At 38.7% G+C, this 18504-nt stretch overlaps 1 protein-coding gene across 2 annotated transcripts; it reads right to left on the reverse strand.

Moving 5' to 3' along the window:
- Window positions 1-4197: 4197 nt before the first annotated feature.
- Window positions 4198-18205, reverse strand: LOC130426528 (targeting protein for Xklp2-A-like). 2 transcript variants are annotated; one of them, XM_056753361.1, is made up of 21 exons: window positions 18039-18205; window positions 13045-13170; window positions 11533-11641; window positions 11367-11441; window positions 11240-11287; window positions 10922-11053; window positions 10569-10678; window positions 10113-10238; window positions 8603-8711; window positions 8362-8433; window positions 8235-8282; window positions 7917-8048; window positions 7566-7675; window positions 6865-7025; window positions 6621-6783; window positions 6346-6428; window positions 6108-6278; window positions 5889-6026; window positions 5694-5805; window positions 4650-4789; window positions 4198-4517 (listed from the first exon to the last, which is right to left on the reverse strand). In XM_056753361.1, exons 1-21 carry the CDS (start codon window positions 18043-18045, stop codon window positions 4368-4370), a joined length of 2322 nt encoding a protein of 773 aa, XP_056609339.1. In that variant the 5' UTR covers window positions 18046-18205; the 3' UTR covers window positions 4198-4367. The 2 variants fall into 2 exon arrangements, with proteins under 2 accessions (XP_056609339.1, XP_056609340.1); XM_056753362.1 differs by lacking the exon at window positions 13045-13170.
- Window positions 18206-18504: the final 299 nt, after the last annotated feature.

Here is an 18504-nt window from a genome sequence, read left to right on the forward strand (position 1 = left end):
TGGTTTAGATTACTCACTGTTTGTGTCTATCAGAGATTTAATCTTCATCCAGTCGTTCCTCATCTCATCTTCTTCTTTCTTGTGTGTCATAAAAAGTCATCCAGATAGTCTGAACAATGTGTTGATTAATTTAAGACTGAATTCCTGTCAAATAAGAATAAATATCTGTGTGATCTGATCCATCATTCTCTGTCATCATTGTGTCTGAATCTGCATGTGAGACTAAACATCATCTCAATATGAGAGTCATGTAGGAAAGAAAACATGGAAATTAAAAAACCTGTAATAAATGGTAAACAACAACAATACAATTTTCAAAATTTGGCATTTATATAAAACAATGTATATATAAACAGTTGAAAGTAAAAGTATGTGAACCCTTTGGGCTTACTTGGATTTCTTCATAAATTGGTCATAAAATGTGTTCTGATCTTCATCTTAGTCACAACAATAGAGAAACACAGTCTGCTTAAACTAATACCGCACAAACATTATACGTTTTCATGTTTTTATTGAACACAACATGTAAACGTTCATAGTGCAGGGTGGAAAAAGTATGTGAACCTTTAGGTTTAATAACTGGTTGACCCTCCTTTGGCAGCAATAACCTCAACCAAACGTTTCCTATAGTTGCAGATCAGACCTGCACAACGGTCAGGAGAAATTTTGGACCATTCCTCTTTACAAAAGTGTTTCAGTTCAGCAATATTCTTGGGATGTCTGGTGTGAATCGCTCTCTTGAGGTCATGCCACAGCATCTCAATCGGGTTGAGGTCAGGACTCTGACTGGGCCACTCCAGAAGGCGTATTTTCTTCTGTTGAAGCCATTCTGTTGTTGATTTACTTCTATGCTTTGGGTCGTTGTCCTGTTGCACCGTCCATCCTCTGTTAAGCTTCAGTTGGCGGAGAGATGGTCTTAAGTTTTCCTGCAAAATGTCTTGATAAACTTTGGAATTCATTTTTCCATCGATGACAGTAATCCGTCCAGGGTCTGAGGCAGCAAAGCGGCCCCAAACCAGGATGCCCTCCACCTTATTTCACAGTTGGGATGAGGTTTTGATGTTGGCGTGCTGTTCCTTTTGTTCTCCACACATAGCGTTGTGTGTTCTTTCCAAACAACTCAATTTTGGTTTCATCTGTCCACAGAATGTTTTGCCAGTAGTGCTGTGGAACATCCAGGTGCTGTTTTACAAACTTCAAACGTGCTGCAATGTTTTTTTTGGACAGCAGTGGCTTCCTCCGTGGTGTCCTCCCATGAAGTCCATTCTTGTTTAATGTTTTCCTTATTGTAGATTTGTCAACAAAAATGTTAGCATGTGCCAGAGATTTCTGTAAGTGTTTAGCTGACACTCTAGGATTCTTCTTCACCTCATTGAGCATTCTGCGCTGTGCTCTTGCAGTCATCTTTACAGGACGACCACGTCTAGGGAGTGTAGCAACAGTCCTGAACTTTCTCCATTTGTAGACAATCTGTCTTACCGTGGACACATGGACATCAAGGCTTTTAGATATACTTTTGTAGCCCTTTCCAGCTTTATGTAAGTCAACAATTCTTGATCGTAGGTCTTCTGAGAGCTCTTTTGTGCGAGGCATGGTTCACATCAGACAACGCTTCTTCAGAACAGCAAACTCAAAACAGGTGTGTGTTTTTTATTGGAAAGGCCAGCTTTAATCAACACATCCAATCTCATCACATTGATTGGACCCCAGGTTGGCTGACTCCTGGCTCCAATTAGCTCTTGGAGGAGTCATTAGCCTAGGGTTTCACATACTTTTTCCACCCTGCACTATGAATGTTTACATGTTGTGTTCAATAAAAACATGAAAACGTAAAATGTTTGTGCGGTATTAGTTTAAGCAGACTGTGTTTCTCTATTGTTGTGACTTAGATGAAGATCAGAACACATTTTTTGACCAATTTTTATGAAGAAATCCAAGTAAGCCCAAAGGGTTCACATACTTTTTCTTTCAACTGTATATTACAAAATATGAGATTATGCCTGATGCATGCACAGCTGAAATGTATCCATAGACATAAGATCACAGTGCATACATATGTAGGAGCTTATACGTGCAAATTCCTCCACATTATAAATATTCTCAATATAATGCCAGATAAAAATAATTTAAAGGTACAGTACAAAACCATTTTTTTTTGTAATTTCCATACCGCATGCCAGGTACTCCAGAGCTGTCCTCATCTCCAGGACTTTCCTTTCCAAAGAATCCAGGAGTCTGGCTTGAGCTGACAGCTGGCTGGTGAACTGGAGATCAATCTTGGCAGAAAACCGTTTAATGGAAACAAAGTGTTAAAGTTAAGAAGGTGATCGGTGTTCTTTAAAAAAATAGACACAGAATGAATAATTGAGAAGACATTTCATATAATTTACTCTCAATGGTTTTTATTCCCATCTGTAAAGATGTTATCCAGACCAAAATGTCAAGTCTACAGTGCATGTGTTCTTCACGATGAGGTCGGGTACACTGATCGCTGGTGTTTTGTTGAAGCTCAAAGAGGACCAACATAACAGATTCCTCTTTTATCTGAGCTCCCTGACCACCACACCAGAAATAGGCCGACCAGAGGGGGCGGAGGGTCTCAAACAGTGACCGGTGATATTAGAAGCACGTACAACAGGAGTGGTTTGGGGGGGTATGGGAGGGAAGTGGACATGGCATAGGCTGAATGAAAGTCTCTGCACCTCTTACTGTCCTGTGGAATGCTGTGACATGAATAGCTTTTAGTGTATCTTTAATGGAAAAAACATTGCAGCCTTTGCTGTATTTAAACATAGACACGGACAGAGCAGGACATTTTTTTTAAAGAAACAAACACGTTTTAACAAGTGGGTAATTAGAACCGCATATTAGAGATTTACTTATAATGTAAAATCAATACCTGTTAAATTTATGTGAACTGTATGATGCTGTAAAATGTGATATCTGATGCTTTACCATTCTTTGACCTTCATGAAGACGGGGGATGTTTTTCATGCGTTCTGTGTGACGTCATGAGGATATGCGATCGAAATATCGCAAATATGAAAATGTTATTCTGAGATATACAGAGGATTGTGGAAAAGGCATTTATTTTTTATATTTATTCAACCCCATTTTGCATCTGGCCAAACATTTTATACATAAATGTAAAAGTTGTAGGTGTAACACTTTTTTTAAGTTTTCCTGAGGATTTGAAACTATTCATGTGTACATGTGTAAGAACTATGAATCTGTTAAGTAGGTACAATATTGCATTGCGCCCTGGCAAATATGTTGTCTTATCAATACAAAATAAAAAAATCAAATATTGCGACAGCTGTTCCAAAACATACGGTGGAGGCTACTCTCGTGATAATTCAAATTCCAATCGCTTAAGAGCCGATTAAATCGAATATACGTTATATTTAATCAATTACCATTTTGGCTAAACGCTTATTCCACTAAAATAACTTGACAAGTATTACAACTAACATGTCACCAATCTAAAAAAAGCCTAAGGATGGAATAAGGGGTTTTCAAGGGTCCGGGGAGGTTTCAAGACATTTTCTAGGAAAAAAGATTTAAAAATAGAAAAGTCCAATTTGTATCTGCTTTTTTGCTATGGATGGTTTGCAGAATTGTTTATATTTGAATCTTTCCAGCGAGTTTTTCTCAGAGATGATTTTTTCAGACTCGAAGTGAAGTTGTTGCCAATTTTTTAGGTTTAGAAACAAGTTGTCTTCACAATATCCTATTGACTATTTATGAAACTCATTTTAAACTGAAAAATATACAGATTGATAAACATTTTAGAAAAGGGGGGTCCCTCACAAAAGGTTTATCATATTAGGGCGTACTTGGCATCATAAAGTTTGAAAAGTCCTGGACTAAGATATTGTGAATTGCATAAGCTTTACTCCAATTTCTCCCTAAAGGATTAAATTTGATATCTTAGACCCCCATCTAGAGGTAGTAGGGGTCGAAACAATATATTTTGGTTACACACCATTTGGTGGCTTAGCAAAAAATAAATCTTACAATAGCCGTTACATAAACCACTCGATTGGTAATGTGATTGCAACCACATATATAAGATGATCGATAAAAACAAATAAATCGACATATGCATTTGTTTATGTTAGCATTAGAAAGCCAGAACACACAGCATTTGTACACCAAATGTTTTCTTTATTAGGAGTACTGTAAGGTTAAAAAGAAAATAAAAAGATGCTGCATATACATAAAACAATTTAAGAACTAGTTAGAGCAGTCGTCACAACCCTTATTTACTAGACCAAAAATGACAAAGGAGGCTTAAAAGCCACACAATAATAAAACTTTGCTCACAAGAGATTGTATTGCAAAGGCATAAGTAGTAACAACAGACATTAAAAAGAACTATGTACAGTTAAGTTAACGTAATGCATTTTACATGCGGAAACAATCTGAAAATTGGGAGAGTGTGGCACTGTGAGGGACATTTCACTCTTTTTCACTTCAACAGGCTTGTAGCGTCTGATTGGCTGAGCGTTGTGCACCTTCAGAGAAAGATAAATGCTATGTCATTATGGGAACCAATGAGCTTCCTTATACATTGCTACTTAATAAGGCCTTTAAAAACAACAACAACTTATTTGGAAAAAAGTGTCTTTAGGGAAAGGCTGCATTACCTGTTCATGCCGCAGCCTTGTGATCTCCTCTTTTTCTTGCTCTTCTTCTTCTCTAGCTCTTTCCTTTTCCATGTGAGCCTTCAGAGCCTCCTTCTCCCACATCTCCCTCTCAAACTCCAGCCGTTCCTTGGCCCGCCTCTCTGTTGACAAATAGAACCCCTCCAGAACTGTAAAATTAGTAGTATTGGCTTGAGAAAGAGCCAAAGGTGAACAAAAAAGACCGCAGTTAAGAAAGGTGGAAGTAAGAAAGAGTTGTCAAATTAGTGCACATTACATAGAAACAAAGCCAGCAACCCGAGGGGAAGTTTAGAGAGGAAATCTGGACATGTGTAGCACAGCACTAGGTGGAAGGAATACAAAAATGCTGATCAGGAGAGCGTTTCCCGAACAAAGACATAGCTCGCTGGTTAACCACCATTGTATGATGGTTATTAGGGAAATTAACAATGTAGTTACGAACGTTTCCCGAAACTGTAGTAACTAATTATTTGAACCAAGTAGGTTCAGCAATCTAGTTGATGACACCACACAGGAGGAGTAATGACGTCTAATAATAAACACCAAGATAGAATCAATGTCAAATTCTTGCTGTAAATAACATGCATTACCTTTTAGGATTCATTTTGCGATTCTATTTCTGTTATCTGTTGTTTTATTTAACAATTATTCATTTATAAGTGCCCTATGTCAATCCACCCATGGAGTCCCCAGGGTCATAGAGGATGTAGGCCAAGCAACAAGGCTTCTATTCTCTTGACAAACTAAAAGATGTAAAGTTGAAATTGTATTTATTTTGAATAGATATGGAATGCACTGCATGTTGCTTGCTTGGATCAGAAGGTTCATGCATATAAGTCTACATGTCGTGATAAAAGGAACGGTGCTTCTAACCACAGCTCTAGACATGTAGTTCCAACCACGCAACTTTGCGATGTATGTGGAACAATGGTTTAGGATCGTTGACCTTCACTGGAACGACAAACTTGCAACCATAGTTGGCTATCGATGCTTTTGGGAAACGCACCCCAGGCAAATAAAACATACCCAATATGGAGCGATTCTCCTTCTTTGGTACAAAAGGCTCCTTATGGACTATTGTGTTCGGTCGAGCCTTAAAACATGCAGCTTCAGCCTGACATTTCAATTCCTCTTTCAGCTAGGAAGAATTTGAACAAACATTAGATGCACAGTTTAAACATCACCACAATACTATGCGAAAAATTTCAATAAAGTGCTTACCATGCGTTCACCCTTCGCTGCTGCTCGTTCATCTAACATCAGTCTGAATGGAACAGGTTTGGTGGGCTTGAACACCTTTTTCTCAGGAAGATGCACTTCATGGAAGTCAGGAAGAGGTTGGGCCTTGAACCTCGGCACCTGGAGAAGTTTCGGAATTATAAAACTGTAAAATCTCTTGGTGATATTCCAGAAGATTGTTTGGTGCCTCAAAGAAATCACCTTTTCATGTCGCAGTTCCTCTAGTGTTTTTTCCTTCTTCGCTCTCCGTTCCCTGTCACGCTCCTCGAACGAGAAGGGACACATTTCCACCTGGCTCTTGACGAGAGGTTTGGGGAGGAAGGGCTGGAAATGGGGCACAGCAAGTGCCTTAATTGGCGCTGGGGGTTTTTCCTAAAGATGCAAAGTAATTAGTTGAAAACAGTCAACAGATATTCATCCAAAATTAACATGTAATTACCACGGTGGGCCGGTGTAGAGTCATCAGCTGTTGAGTTTTAGGGTGTGTGATCTTTGGCTTATCTGGCTTTACCGGTGATGGTCCTGCAAATGAGAAGACAGGCAAACCCAGTCAAAAATAAGCTGCACACAAAATGAGAATTGTGAACTGCTTTTATGGAGAAAAAAAAAAAAACATGCAGCGGTTCAAAATTATGATTTGCATTTAAAAACATTAAAACGTGATTTTAACCACATGGGGTGTTTTATATAAACACAATAACATTACCAACCCACCTCTCTCTTGGCATTGCCGGCTACGCAGGTGATAACGGGTAGGCGTGCGTTTCTGGAACTGCTCAATCTGCTGGGGCATCGCCACGTAGATCCCAGTCTCTTCCAGCTTCTGTTTGCCTCTGGAGAGGTTAAAGGGTTTGGGAATGGTTGTTCCCTTCGGGCCCTTCAACAAGTATAACAATAAGCACTTAGTAGTACCGAGAATCATTCACATCCAATTATAACAGACATGGGGATAACTCACAGGTGAAGCTGGGTGTTTGCGGAGCTGAGAAGTGAAGTTTATCTCCTTGTACGAGCTGTCTTCTGCAGAAGATCGATCTGTGTGGTTCTTCAACCTGTTATCTGAATGGAAGTTAAACTCTTTTGGAATGGTGGTGGACATCACTTGCTTAGGTGGCTGACCTAAAAAGGGGATGAAAAAGAACTCAAACTAACGCAAAGCACACAAAACAATCAAGTAGATAATTTTAAAAATACAATAGGGGGATGTAGGAATTAACAAAAATATAAATAACTGCCCATCTACATAAACAATAGCCATCTGGTAAAGGTGCTTGGTATAAACTTTAAGGTCAGTTTATACTCCAGCGCAGGACCTACGCCTGACACGCACTTCTCCAAAAATGTAACAACGATTCAACTCAAAGCACCCCCCACACGGACCGCAAGCGAACCCCTGTCTAATGTCAAAATACTTGCCGATAAAATTATGTTTAGTCAAACGCATTTCCAAATGAATTATCCAAGTATAATATTTGTGCTTCTGTATTAAACATCTCAAATCTGCAACATAAGTGACTGTTTACTTGCCTCCATCACTGCTAATGCAGACAATGACATAGAACTATAAATGAAAACCGACAGGTAGGCTAGGGCGTAAAGACTACCAGGTAGGTCCAAGGCTCAAGTATAAACTTCGCTTTAAATATGATGAGAACTTACAGCCGGCCAGTGCAGCCTTGTAGCTCGCTTCATTCTTACGCCTCTGTTCAGCCACCTCCTTTAGAAGAGTTTCAATACGCTGCAACTCATATTGCTCTGAACTTTTCTGCCTGTCATTAAAAAAAGAACGCATACACAGTCAGTATAACGTAAAAACATCATTTAGAAATAAACAGCTTTCAAAAACTGATGCATTGTCATTATGCACAACAGAACCACCTTTTGTTAGCATTTTCCACGTTACTGCTTAGAATCCATAGGTTCATAACACTTCACTACACGTCTGAAAGCATGCAAATCTAAATAAACAATATTCTTCAAGCAACATTGCTTTGTAGGATACAGACTAACTGGGCAGCATTGGAGGTAGACGCGGTATGCGAGATGACATCCGGGGTCTTTGACACAGTGTGTTTGTTCCTCAATCTAATGCTTTTCCGCACACCAGGACTGCTGCGTCGAGCAGACTTGGATGTTGAGCTCCTGTTGAAACATATCAATGTGATTTAGATTTTAAATTGAATCCAAAAAATGAAATGACATTTAAACACTGAATAGCAGTACTCTTAAGTAACCAAACCATCATAGTCAACTCAGCCGTGAAACAGCTAAAATCCCCACCAGGTGCCCTCCACTGCTTAGCGAACTCAAGCCAAGCTTATTTTTTACCTCCGGTGATGTTCAAAAACTCCTCTTGCTGTGGCAGCTGCTACAACTCTGTGCATCGAGACAAAGGGACGTATTGAGCACCATACAATAAACTAATAATGGGTGTAAATAAAAGGAATACACATACCTTTTCTTGATGACAGGGCATGTTGTAGGACCTGTTGGCTTTTCATTTTTGGGCACAGGTCGTTTTGGCACTCTGCAGAATGGAGATAATTCAATTCAACTTTATATATATAGCGCTTTTTACAATTTTCATTGTTACAAAGCAGAGATAAAAGGGAAACACAGTTGGTTGGCTGATGTTTATTTTTGTTGATGTATGTAAAGCAGGGTGGCCAATGGGGTGTATCAGAAGTTGCCTGTACCTGCGTGGTTGAAAAGGAACGGCTTTACGGGCTTGACCAGGAGCTGCAGTAGTTGTGCCATTTCCCCATGATGTGACAATGTTTGACGGGGGCTCCGTAGAGGTGCTTTCTGTAAAATGCACATATTAAAATGAACCTTGGGTATCAAGAGATGTATGGCTTAATATATTAACAATGGAATCAACTTATAAATGTGAAATTGAAAAACAGTGTAACTGTCAAAGTATTCCTAAACTTGGAAAATATTTTTTACTCTAAGGCAGCAATTTTTTTGCGTCAAAATCCGTGACATCAAATGGTTCCAACCTAAACTTGTTCTCTTTCGCTACAGCGAATCACACGTTCCCATATATAACAGGACAATATGAGACATAAAACATAAGATCAGATATAAATATACAGTACACATATACTTTGAGAATATACTGAAACACAATAATAAGATGTTTTGGTTCGGTTATTTATTCTGTATTCGAGCACACAGGAATATAAGCCCCTTCAGCTAATGCCAGAGAGAGAAGACGATAACGTTAAGGCTACTGCCAGACCAAGTAAAATTCTGAAGAAAAGCATTTTATAATGGCTAAAAACAGTTTATAAAGCAAATTAGAAATGATTTTGGTTATTAATATGCATTTTTATATTGTTTCTTACCAACAATATTAAAACGTATGAAAAAACAAACAGCATCTTTATTTTGTCTCTATTATGTGAAGGATTTAATCATTTAATTAGTTACGCAATTACATTTAATCATTTAATTAGTTTTGTCTTATATAGAGGTGAAGTCATAATATTGTGAGTGTTTTAATGCATACATTTGATACCCAAGCTCTGCTGATAATGAAGTGCTTGCAGCAAAGGAATGTGAGTTTGTGGGGGAGAGGGGGCATCTTCGGCTGCAGTTGTTTAGGGTGTTGGGGGAGGTATTTGGAATGTTGTTTCAGAAGTGTTTTGCAGAACCCAGATAAGGCAGAAGTTGGTGATTGGTGGAAACAAGGAAGATCCTGGCCCCCGGCAGAAGAGAGATCGGCGTGAAATAACAATAAATGCTGTGAATATGTGCTGTGGGGGTTGTTGTTCCTGTGAAGGACAGAGGAGTGTTGTCCAGCAACCCAGCGCGCTGTATTTTTGTTAATCTGATTAATAAACCTCAGTTTGATTAGAAATCGCCTCTCTCCAATTTTTGGACATGCAGGACAGTTTTTAAAGTCCAACATATGTCAGCTCCTTATATTTACTGAAGAACGGATCAGTGTCTGTGATCAGTTTGTCTGTCTGTGCATGCAACCATTTTACATCACCTAAAAAGAACAAGGCGGCCTCCTTAGTCTAAAATATTACATTTAGATATTTTTAAAGAATTGAAAATATATGATGCGATCCTAACATGAAATGCTAGTAGTGTATGCCTATTACCATGATTTAAGCCACACATCTCTCTAAACACTGGGTCCCCTTTAAGTTAAACCATAAAATATCACAACTATAGAACAAGTGTTTTTCCAACCTGAGCTTGTTGACTCCCCTTGTTCGACCATAGGAGCTTTGGGTCTGTTATCATTATAGATTTGAGAAAGGGCATCCCACGTGTATTCATCAACCGAACCCCCTTCCATAATCAAGCCACAAGCATCTATATAGCAAAAGAAAGTTTTACATAGAATCAAAGTTTGCTCACATAACGCACATGGGCAAAGCATGCGCGCGAAATTACCTCAAAATGAAAAAAGTAATTCAGGTCGTTATTTCGTTTTGGTTTATGTATTAATTGGACTTCCCATTTTAAGATGAAATTAGAAGAAAACCATCGTTTCTTTTAAAAATTGTACATACAAAAACGGAAAAACGAAATATCGACTTTTCCCGTTTGTTGTATTGAATGGAAGAATCAAATCAAAAAAAGACTACCAGGTAGGTCCAAGGCTCGAGTATAAACTTCGCTTTAAATATGATGAGAACTTACAGCCGGCCAGTGCAGCCTTGTAGCTCGCTTCATTCTTACGCCTCTGTTCAGCCACCTCCTTTAGAAGAGTTTCAATACGCTGCAACTCATATTGCTCTGAACTTTTCTGCCTGTCATTAAAAAAAGAACGCATACACAGTCAGTATAACGTAAAAACATAATAATTTAGAAATAAACAGCTTTCAAAAACTGATGCATTGTCATTATGCACAACAGAACCACTTTTTGTTAGCATTTTCCACGTTACTGCTTAGAATCCATAGGTTCATAACACTTCACTACACGTCTGACAGCATGCAAATTTAAATAAACAATATTCTTCAAGCAACATTGCTTGTAGGATACAGACTTACTGAGCAGCATTGGAGATAGACACGGTATGCGAGATGACATCCGGGGTCTTTGACACAGTGTGTTTGTTCCTCAATCTAATGCTTTTCCGCACACCAGGACTGCTGCGTCGAGCAGACTTGGATGTTGAGCTCCTGTTGAAACATATCAATGTGATTTAGATTTTAAATTGAATCCAAAAAATGAAATGACATTTAAACACTGAATAGCAGTACTCTTAAGTAACCAAACCATCATAGTCAACTCAGCCGTGAAACAGCTAAAATCCCCACCAGGTGCCCTCCACTGCTTAGCGAACTGAAGCCAAGCGTATTTTTTACCTCTGGCGATGTTCAAAAACTCCTCTTGCTGTGGCAGCTGCTACAACTCTGTGCATCGAGACAAAGGGACGTATTGAGCACCATACAATAAACTAATAATGGGTGTAAATAAAAGGAATACACATACCTTCTTTTCTTGATGACAGGGCATGTTGTAGGACCTGTCGGCTTTTCATTTTTGGGCACAGGTCGTTTTGGCACTCTGCAGAATGGAGATAAAAGGGAAACACAGTTGGTTGGCTGATGTATGTAAAGCAGGGTGGCCAATGGGGTGTAGCAGAAGTTGCCTGTACCTGCGTGGTTGAAAAGGAACGGCTTTATGGGCTTGACCAGGAGCTGAAGTAGTTGTGCCATTTCCCCATGATGTGACAATGTTTGACGGGGGCTCCGTAGAGGTGCTTTCTGTAACATCATGCACATATTATTAAAATGAACCTTGGGTATCAATAGATGTATGGCTTAATATATTAACAATGGAATCGACTTTATAAATGTGAAATTAAAAAACAGAGTAAAAAATATTTTCCAAGTTTAGGAATACTTTGACAGTTAGCAATTTTTTTGCGTCAAAATCCGTGACATCAAATGGTTGCACCCTTAACTTGTTCTCTTTCGCTACAGCGAATCACACGTTCCCATATATAACAGGACAATATGAGACATAAAACATAAGATCAGATATAAATATACAGTACACATATACTTTGAGAATACACTGAAACACAATAATAAGATGTTTCGGTTCGGTTATTTATTCTGTATTCGAGCACACAGGAATATAAGCCCCTTCAGCTAATGCCAGAGAGAGAAGACGATAACGTTAAGGCTACTGCCAGACCAAGTAAAATTCTGAAGAAAAGCATTTTATAATGGCTAAAAACATAGTTTATAAAGCAAATTAGAAATGATTTTGGTTATTAATATGCAGTTTTATATTGTTTCTTACCAACAATATTAAAACGTATGAAAAAACAAACAGCATCTTTATTTTGTCTCTATTATGTGAAGGATTTAATCATTTAATTAGTTACGCAATTACATTTAATCATTTAATTAGTTTTGTCTTATATAGAGGTGAAGTCATAATATTGTGAGTGTTTTAATGCATACATTTGATACCCAAGCTCTGCTGATAATGAAGTGCTTGCAGCAAAGGAATGTGAGTTTGTGGGGGAGAGGGGGCATCTTCGGCTGCAGTTGTTTAGGGTGTTGGGGGAGGTATTTGGAATGTTGTTTCAGAAGTGTTTTGCAGAACCCAGATAAGGCAGTAAGTTGGTGATTGGTGGAAACAAGGAAGATCCTGGCCCCCGGCAGAAGAGAGATCGGCGTGAAATAACAATAAATGCTGTGAATATGTGCTGTGGGGGTTGTTGTTCCTGTGAAGGACAGAGGAGTGTTGTCCAGCAACCCAGCGCGCTGTATTTTTGTTAATCTGATTAATAAACCTCAGTTTGATTAGAAATCGCCTCTCTCCAATTTTTGGACATGCAGGACAGTTTTTAAAGTCCAACATATGTCAGCTCCTTATATTTACTGAAGAACGGATCAGTGTCTGTGATCAGTTTGTCTGTCTGTGCATGCAACCATTTTACATCACCTAAAAAGAACAAGGCGGCCTCCTTAGTCCAAAATATTACATTTAGATATTTTTAAAGAATTGAAAATATATGATGCGATCCTAACATGAAATGCTAGTAGTGTATGCCTATTACCATGATTTAAGCCACACATCTCTCTAAACACTGGGTCCCCTTTAAGTTAAACCATAAAATATCACATAACTATAGAACAAGTGTTTTTCCAACCTGAGCTTGTTGACTCCCCTTGTTCGACCATAGGAGCTTTGGGTCTGTTATCATTATAGATTTGAGAAAGGGCATCCCACGTGTATTCATCAACCGAACCCCCTTCCATAATCAAGCCACAAGCATCTATATAGCAAAAGAAAAAGTTTTACATAGAATCAAGGTTTGCTCACATGGGCAAAGCATGCGTGCGAAATTACCCCAAAATGAAAAAAAAAATCGTTTTGGTTTATGTATTTATTGGATTTCCCGTTTTAAAATGAAATTAGAAAAAAAACGTTGTTTATTTAAAAAATTGTACATACAAAAAACGGAAAAACGAAATATCGACCGTTTGTTGTATTGAATGGAAGAATCAATTGGGACAATTTGGGTTGCCATATCTCGACTTTCTTTGAGGGTGCGTTAGACGTTCAACATTGGTGTTTAACTTATAACCAGTATTCGTGACTAACTACCCAAAAAGCAGATTTTTATTGTAGCAGAACATCGCTGGATACCAGGCCCGGATTGGCTAATCGGGAGCACCGGGAGAATTCCCGGTGGGCCCGTGTGTTTTTTTTGGCCGTGAGTGCCGGTGTTGTCATGGCATGGTTGAAATGTGGATGCTATTGTTCCTAGGCTGCCTGCACTCACAGCGGCCCTAATCTTTATATTTATTATTTTACCGCAGCCCCACTCTTTTTTATTTAATGTTTTTTCGCAGCCCCACTCAGAGTGCAGCCTGAGGGTTAATGATGACGTGATTATCTTTTGACTCCCTGGCCCCGCCCCCGACAGCGACACTGCAAGTTGCTCTAAATAGAAAACCGTCAGAAATAAAAATGGATAACAGAAAGCGCAAAGACGGTGCTGAAAAGGCCAGAATAAAAAGAAGAAAGCTCTGGAAACTGACGCGGCCAAATGTTCTAAGCTGACCACATTTTTTCTCAAAACAAATAAAGACGACCAGACGGTAAGCTTTGGGTGAGCGCGAGCTCATTTCGCGTGGCCGGATCGGATGCTCAACATTTTTTGTGACTCGAGCGAACAGTTTGCGCAGCACCGCAGTCAACATGAAAGCTTTGAAGAGATTTAGACTTAACAGATCATCAGACATCTTTAGTCAGTGTGTCTGTTTTACATTGTATTCAGAATAAAACAATATTTATAAACATTGCTCTTTGAACTGTTCTTATATCTTATTTTATATAACAAAGACATCCAATAGGTTAATCTATTGCAATGTACATTTAGCAGTCCCTAACCAACAATATGTAGAAATGTGTCTGCATTATGCACAGAAATGAAAGATTGGACAAAAAGTTTTATAAAAAAATTATTAAATCAACAAACAATAGTTTGAAATGCATTTCAACGTTCATCACACGCATCTCCTTCACAAGAGCAATGTATTCTACATCTCCACGATTTTTGGCATGCAGCGGGTGAATATTCCATCTCCTTTTTAGCCCTTTTTTTTGATAGTAGTAACAACACAAAATCTACGTTTCCTTGTCGAGCAGCTGCTCGCAAGACGCCATTCTGAATGATCTGACGTAATTCCGGTAAAATTCCTACTTTTCTTCTACTTCCTGCGGATTTACAGGACGATTTCGTTTGTGCGCCCCCTGCTGTTTCAAAGAATATCTCAACAGCAAACGCGACAAGTATAAACGTCTCGTCTGTTTGGGGAGTTGCGCGCGTGGACAGTGGAGGCTCGCGGAAAGGAGCCAGGCGTTTAATCAGAGGAAAAAGAGATGAAACAATCATTAGAAAGTTACACTGTGAACAAAAGTCAGATAACAGTGCAATACTTTTTTTATTATTTAACTAATGTTCTCATATTTGTGAAAAATATTTGAAGTTGTAAAGCAGCCGTATCATTGAAAAAGAAATTATAGTGTAATTAGACAGTGCAATACATTTTAATTTTAATCTTTTTTAATTTATTTTGTTTTATGTTTTTGTTAGATTTTTTTCCTCATTTCAATGTTCGGATATTTATGAACACTAATTCTTAAAGAAATAGATTCTGATACTGTCCTGCTATTTACTGTTCTAATAAATCTTCACTGTGAAGCAAAACTTAGGCTACTGTATTTTCACTGAATTGGAAATTATGATATTTTTCTGTAGAGAACAGTGCGCTATTGCAGACTTATATTCTGAGGTTTTAATTATCATTATTTAAATCTAGTCAGTCATGAACTAAAGTGGGCCGGTCTAAGGCATGAAACTCCAGGGCTGAAGATGAGTCCCAATCCGGCCCTGCTGGATACCCATCTTATGCAGCGTAGTGGAAATCTCTTTATGCGTCTTGACAGTTTCAAACAAGTTTTTAATTAAGTCAGCATATGATTCCAGTGCGGCCATGGTGTCGATACGAAATTCAATCACTGCCAGATTGAGGTTTTTCAGGCTTTTAACTTTTTGCAATTGCGGCAAACTTCCAAGTGCCAAACACACGGATCGGTATCATTCTTTCTTTTCGTATTCAATTGAGATTCCAAACTTATTACTTATTTTTTTAGTAATTTCGTATCGACACCATGGCCGCACTGGAATCATATGCTGATTTAATTAAAGACTTATTTGAAACTGTCAAGACACAAAGAGATTTCCAAAACGCTGCAGAAGATGGGTATCAAGCGATGTTCTGAAATGAGTGTGAGAAGATCAGAGGTGTAGTCCTAACAAAAAAGTGGTGTACTATACTATACAACGATAACCCCGACCACACATGGCCAAAAGACAGGGGTCAGTGTGTTTGTTAGATTTGTTTTTCTAGTAATATATGACAAATATTTCAGTTAAATATTTATGCATTATTCTTCACTTATGCTTTGAATATGAAGTTATAGAATTGGAAAAAAATAAGGTTGGAAAAAACAGGTCAATGCCAGTACTGTCGACCTAAATACAATATTTTTTGCAAAGCATCATATCTTTGTAACGCATCACATATACAAGAATACGTAAAAACAGATGCAACTTTGTCATCACTGCGATCTCTGTTAATACTTGTTCATAATTTCGATTAGATTCAACTTTATTGTAATTACACATATACAAAGGGGAATATATTAATGTATTAAGTTAAGGTTGTGGTAAAAACAGACTACATTATTTTTAATGTAGAATAAACGTAGGTTCACAATGACTTTAACCCTAACGAGGATACATAGATTTCGTGAGGATTCTGACTTTAAACAGTAGGGCAATGTAAGTGCATTGTTTCATTTCATCATGTGTCATTTATAGAAAGCTAGTATTAAGTTGTGACAGATACCAAAGATTTGGGATGCACTAATTTCGTAAAGAGATAAAGCAGCGCAACAGAACACCTTGAATTCAGTGTCAATGCCAGATGAGAGGAGCCACTGCAGGTGAGCGCCCTTTAAACCAGCTTTGGCTAAAAGTGAGCAGTTTTAATATTATTACTTTCAGTCATTGACGGGATGAGCTCCTTGCCGGTGTTATGCTGAAAAATGCACCCCTGCCAGATTATGCACCCCCTCATCCCCACAATGGTTAGGGTTAGGATTAGGTGTTAGGGGAGGGGTTAGGATTAGGTGTGGGGAGGGGAGTGGTTAGAATTAGCCAATCAGACAGCGTGTGTTTGAAGGGGGTGCTTAATCTGGCAGGGGTGCATTTTTCGGCACAACACCGGCGAGTTAACACTGAAGATGATGCGCTTGGCGTGGTTGTCGGAGGTGGGGCCGCAATATTTTTTGTGAATTTTCTTAAGAAATGCACCAATTGTATGACTGAAATGTGAACGCGATACGGTTAAAGGGAAAGCAATCACAAAAGCAGCTTGGATACGTTAAGCAGGAGAACAAGTCGTTATACGCAAACAGCACTGTGGAAAAAGTAAGCATACGGCGTAGGCTATGTATGGCCCCGACTACCACAGGAGAAGATTCTGTGTTCAGCACAACCTTAAGCGAAAAAGACATGTATCGGACACAGAACAGGAGAGGGCTGTGGTTGGATCAATATATGAAGTAAGATTTTTATTTAGGTTTTCACATTTTTTATCCTGCCTGTCTTTCAAATGTTAGGGCTGGGCGATACATCGCATCACATGCGCATCTCGTCAGTAAAGCCGGTACCTTGATTAGTAGTAAATCGGCATTTACTACACAGAGCCGTAGTTCACCGACAAGCTGAGCCATAAATTAATTATCACGGACGTATCGTAATGCGATATGGCTCAGCTTGTCAGTGAACTACGGCTCTGTGTAGTAAATGCCGCACCTTTTGAAAGTAGGTTATGTCGATTTACTACGCCAAGCCCTAACATTTGAAAGACGGGCAGGATATAAAATGTGAAAACCTAAATAAAAATCTTACTTCATATATTGATCCAACCACAGCCCTCTCCAGTTCTGTGTCCGATACGTGTCTTTTTCGCTTAAGGTTGTGCTGAACACGGAATCTTCTCACACTCATTTCAGAACATCGCTGGATACCCATCTTGTGCAGCGTAGTGGAAATCTCTTTACGGGTCTTGACAGTTTCAAATAAGTCTTTAAATCAGCATATGATTCCAGTGCGGCCATGGTGTCGATACGAAATTACTAAAAAAAAAAATACTGAGTCAATCACTACAAGATTGAGGTTCAGGCTTCATTTAACTTTTTGCAATTGTGGCAAACTTCCAAGTGCAACACACACACGAAGATAACTTCCGGTTCACGCAAATCGAACAAATTAAATATCAAAATCGGTCGTGCCCCCTTTATTTCATTTCCTATTTTTGATCGGAGCATTAAATCAAAAGCACGAAAAATGACCCGTTATTTGTTTTTGGTATCACATTTATAAACGAATAACTAAATAACAAACCTTTTTTTAATTTTCCGATTTTGGAATCTCAATTGAATATGAAAAGAACGAATGATACACGGATTAACACGGATTCCTGACGGATCTAACTAAAGCCTAATTTAATATGAAAACAAACTACATGGAAAGTAACACTACACAGTATAAAATCAAACACTTACTTCTCATTTCGTTCGCAACGATCGAAGAAAATTCTTAAATCCAGCCGCTCGCGCTCACAATGTCTTGCAACAAACAACCATATTTGTGAGACTGCTTTTAAAGTGCGTGCCTAGCCAATCAGATGCGTTAACACGACGCGTCTCATTTCCTATTAGCTGTTCGCTTGTGACGTATTGGCACGTACGCGTTAGTCACATGACTCTTGGCGGCGCTTTCCTCTCATCGTGATATAAACGAATAGGACATGGCCGTAAATCCCGGGGGGGAAGGAGGGGACATGTCCCCCTCTATCCGAGAGTTTCCCCCCCCTCGATCAATTAAATTCGCTATTGTCATAAATATAATGATGTTAATCTAATCTAATTGCGTAATTAGTAGAAAATACTAAAGCAAAAATGCGTTTTAAATTTAGAAACTGTTGAGTTCCCCCTCCTCTGCCTCTCACAATGGTTTGGCCCAATGCCT

Source organism: Triplophysa dalaica, chromosome 7 (genome assembly GCF_015846415.1).
Source record: "Triplophysa dalaica isolate WHDGS20190420 chromosome 7, ASM1584641v1, whole genome shotgun sequence".
Taxonomy (NCBI): domain Eukaryota; kingdom Metazoa; phylum Chordata; class Actinopteri; order Cypriniformes; family Nemacheilidae; genus Triplophysa; species Triplophysa dalaica.

What these genes read in the sequence shown, in the direction of transcription:
- LOC130426528 (XM_056753361.1), bottom strand. An exon ending in TCTATCTCCAATGCTGCTCA is followed by an intron (nt 10,679 to 10,921) that starts GTAAGTCTGTAT and finishes TTTTAATGACAG; the next exon opens with GCAGAAAAGTTCAGAGCAAT. An exon ending in GTTTTTGAACATCACCGGAG is followed by an intron (nt 8,049 to 8,234) that starts GTAAAAAATAAG and finishes ATGTTTCAACAG; the next exon opens with GAGCTCAACATCCAAGTCTG.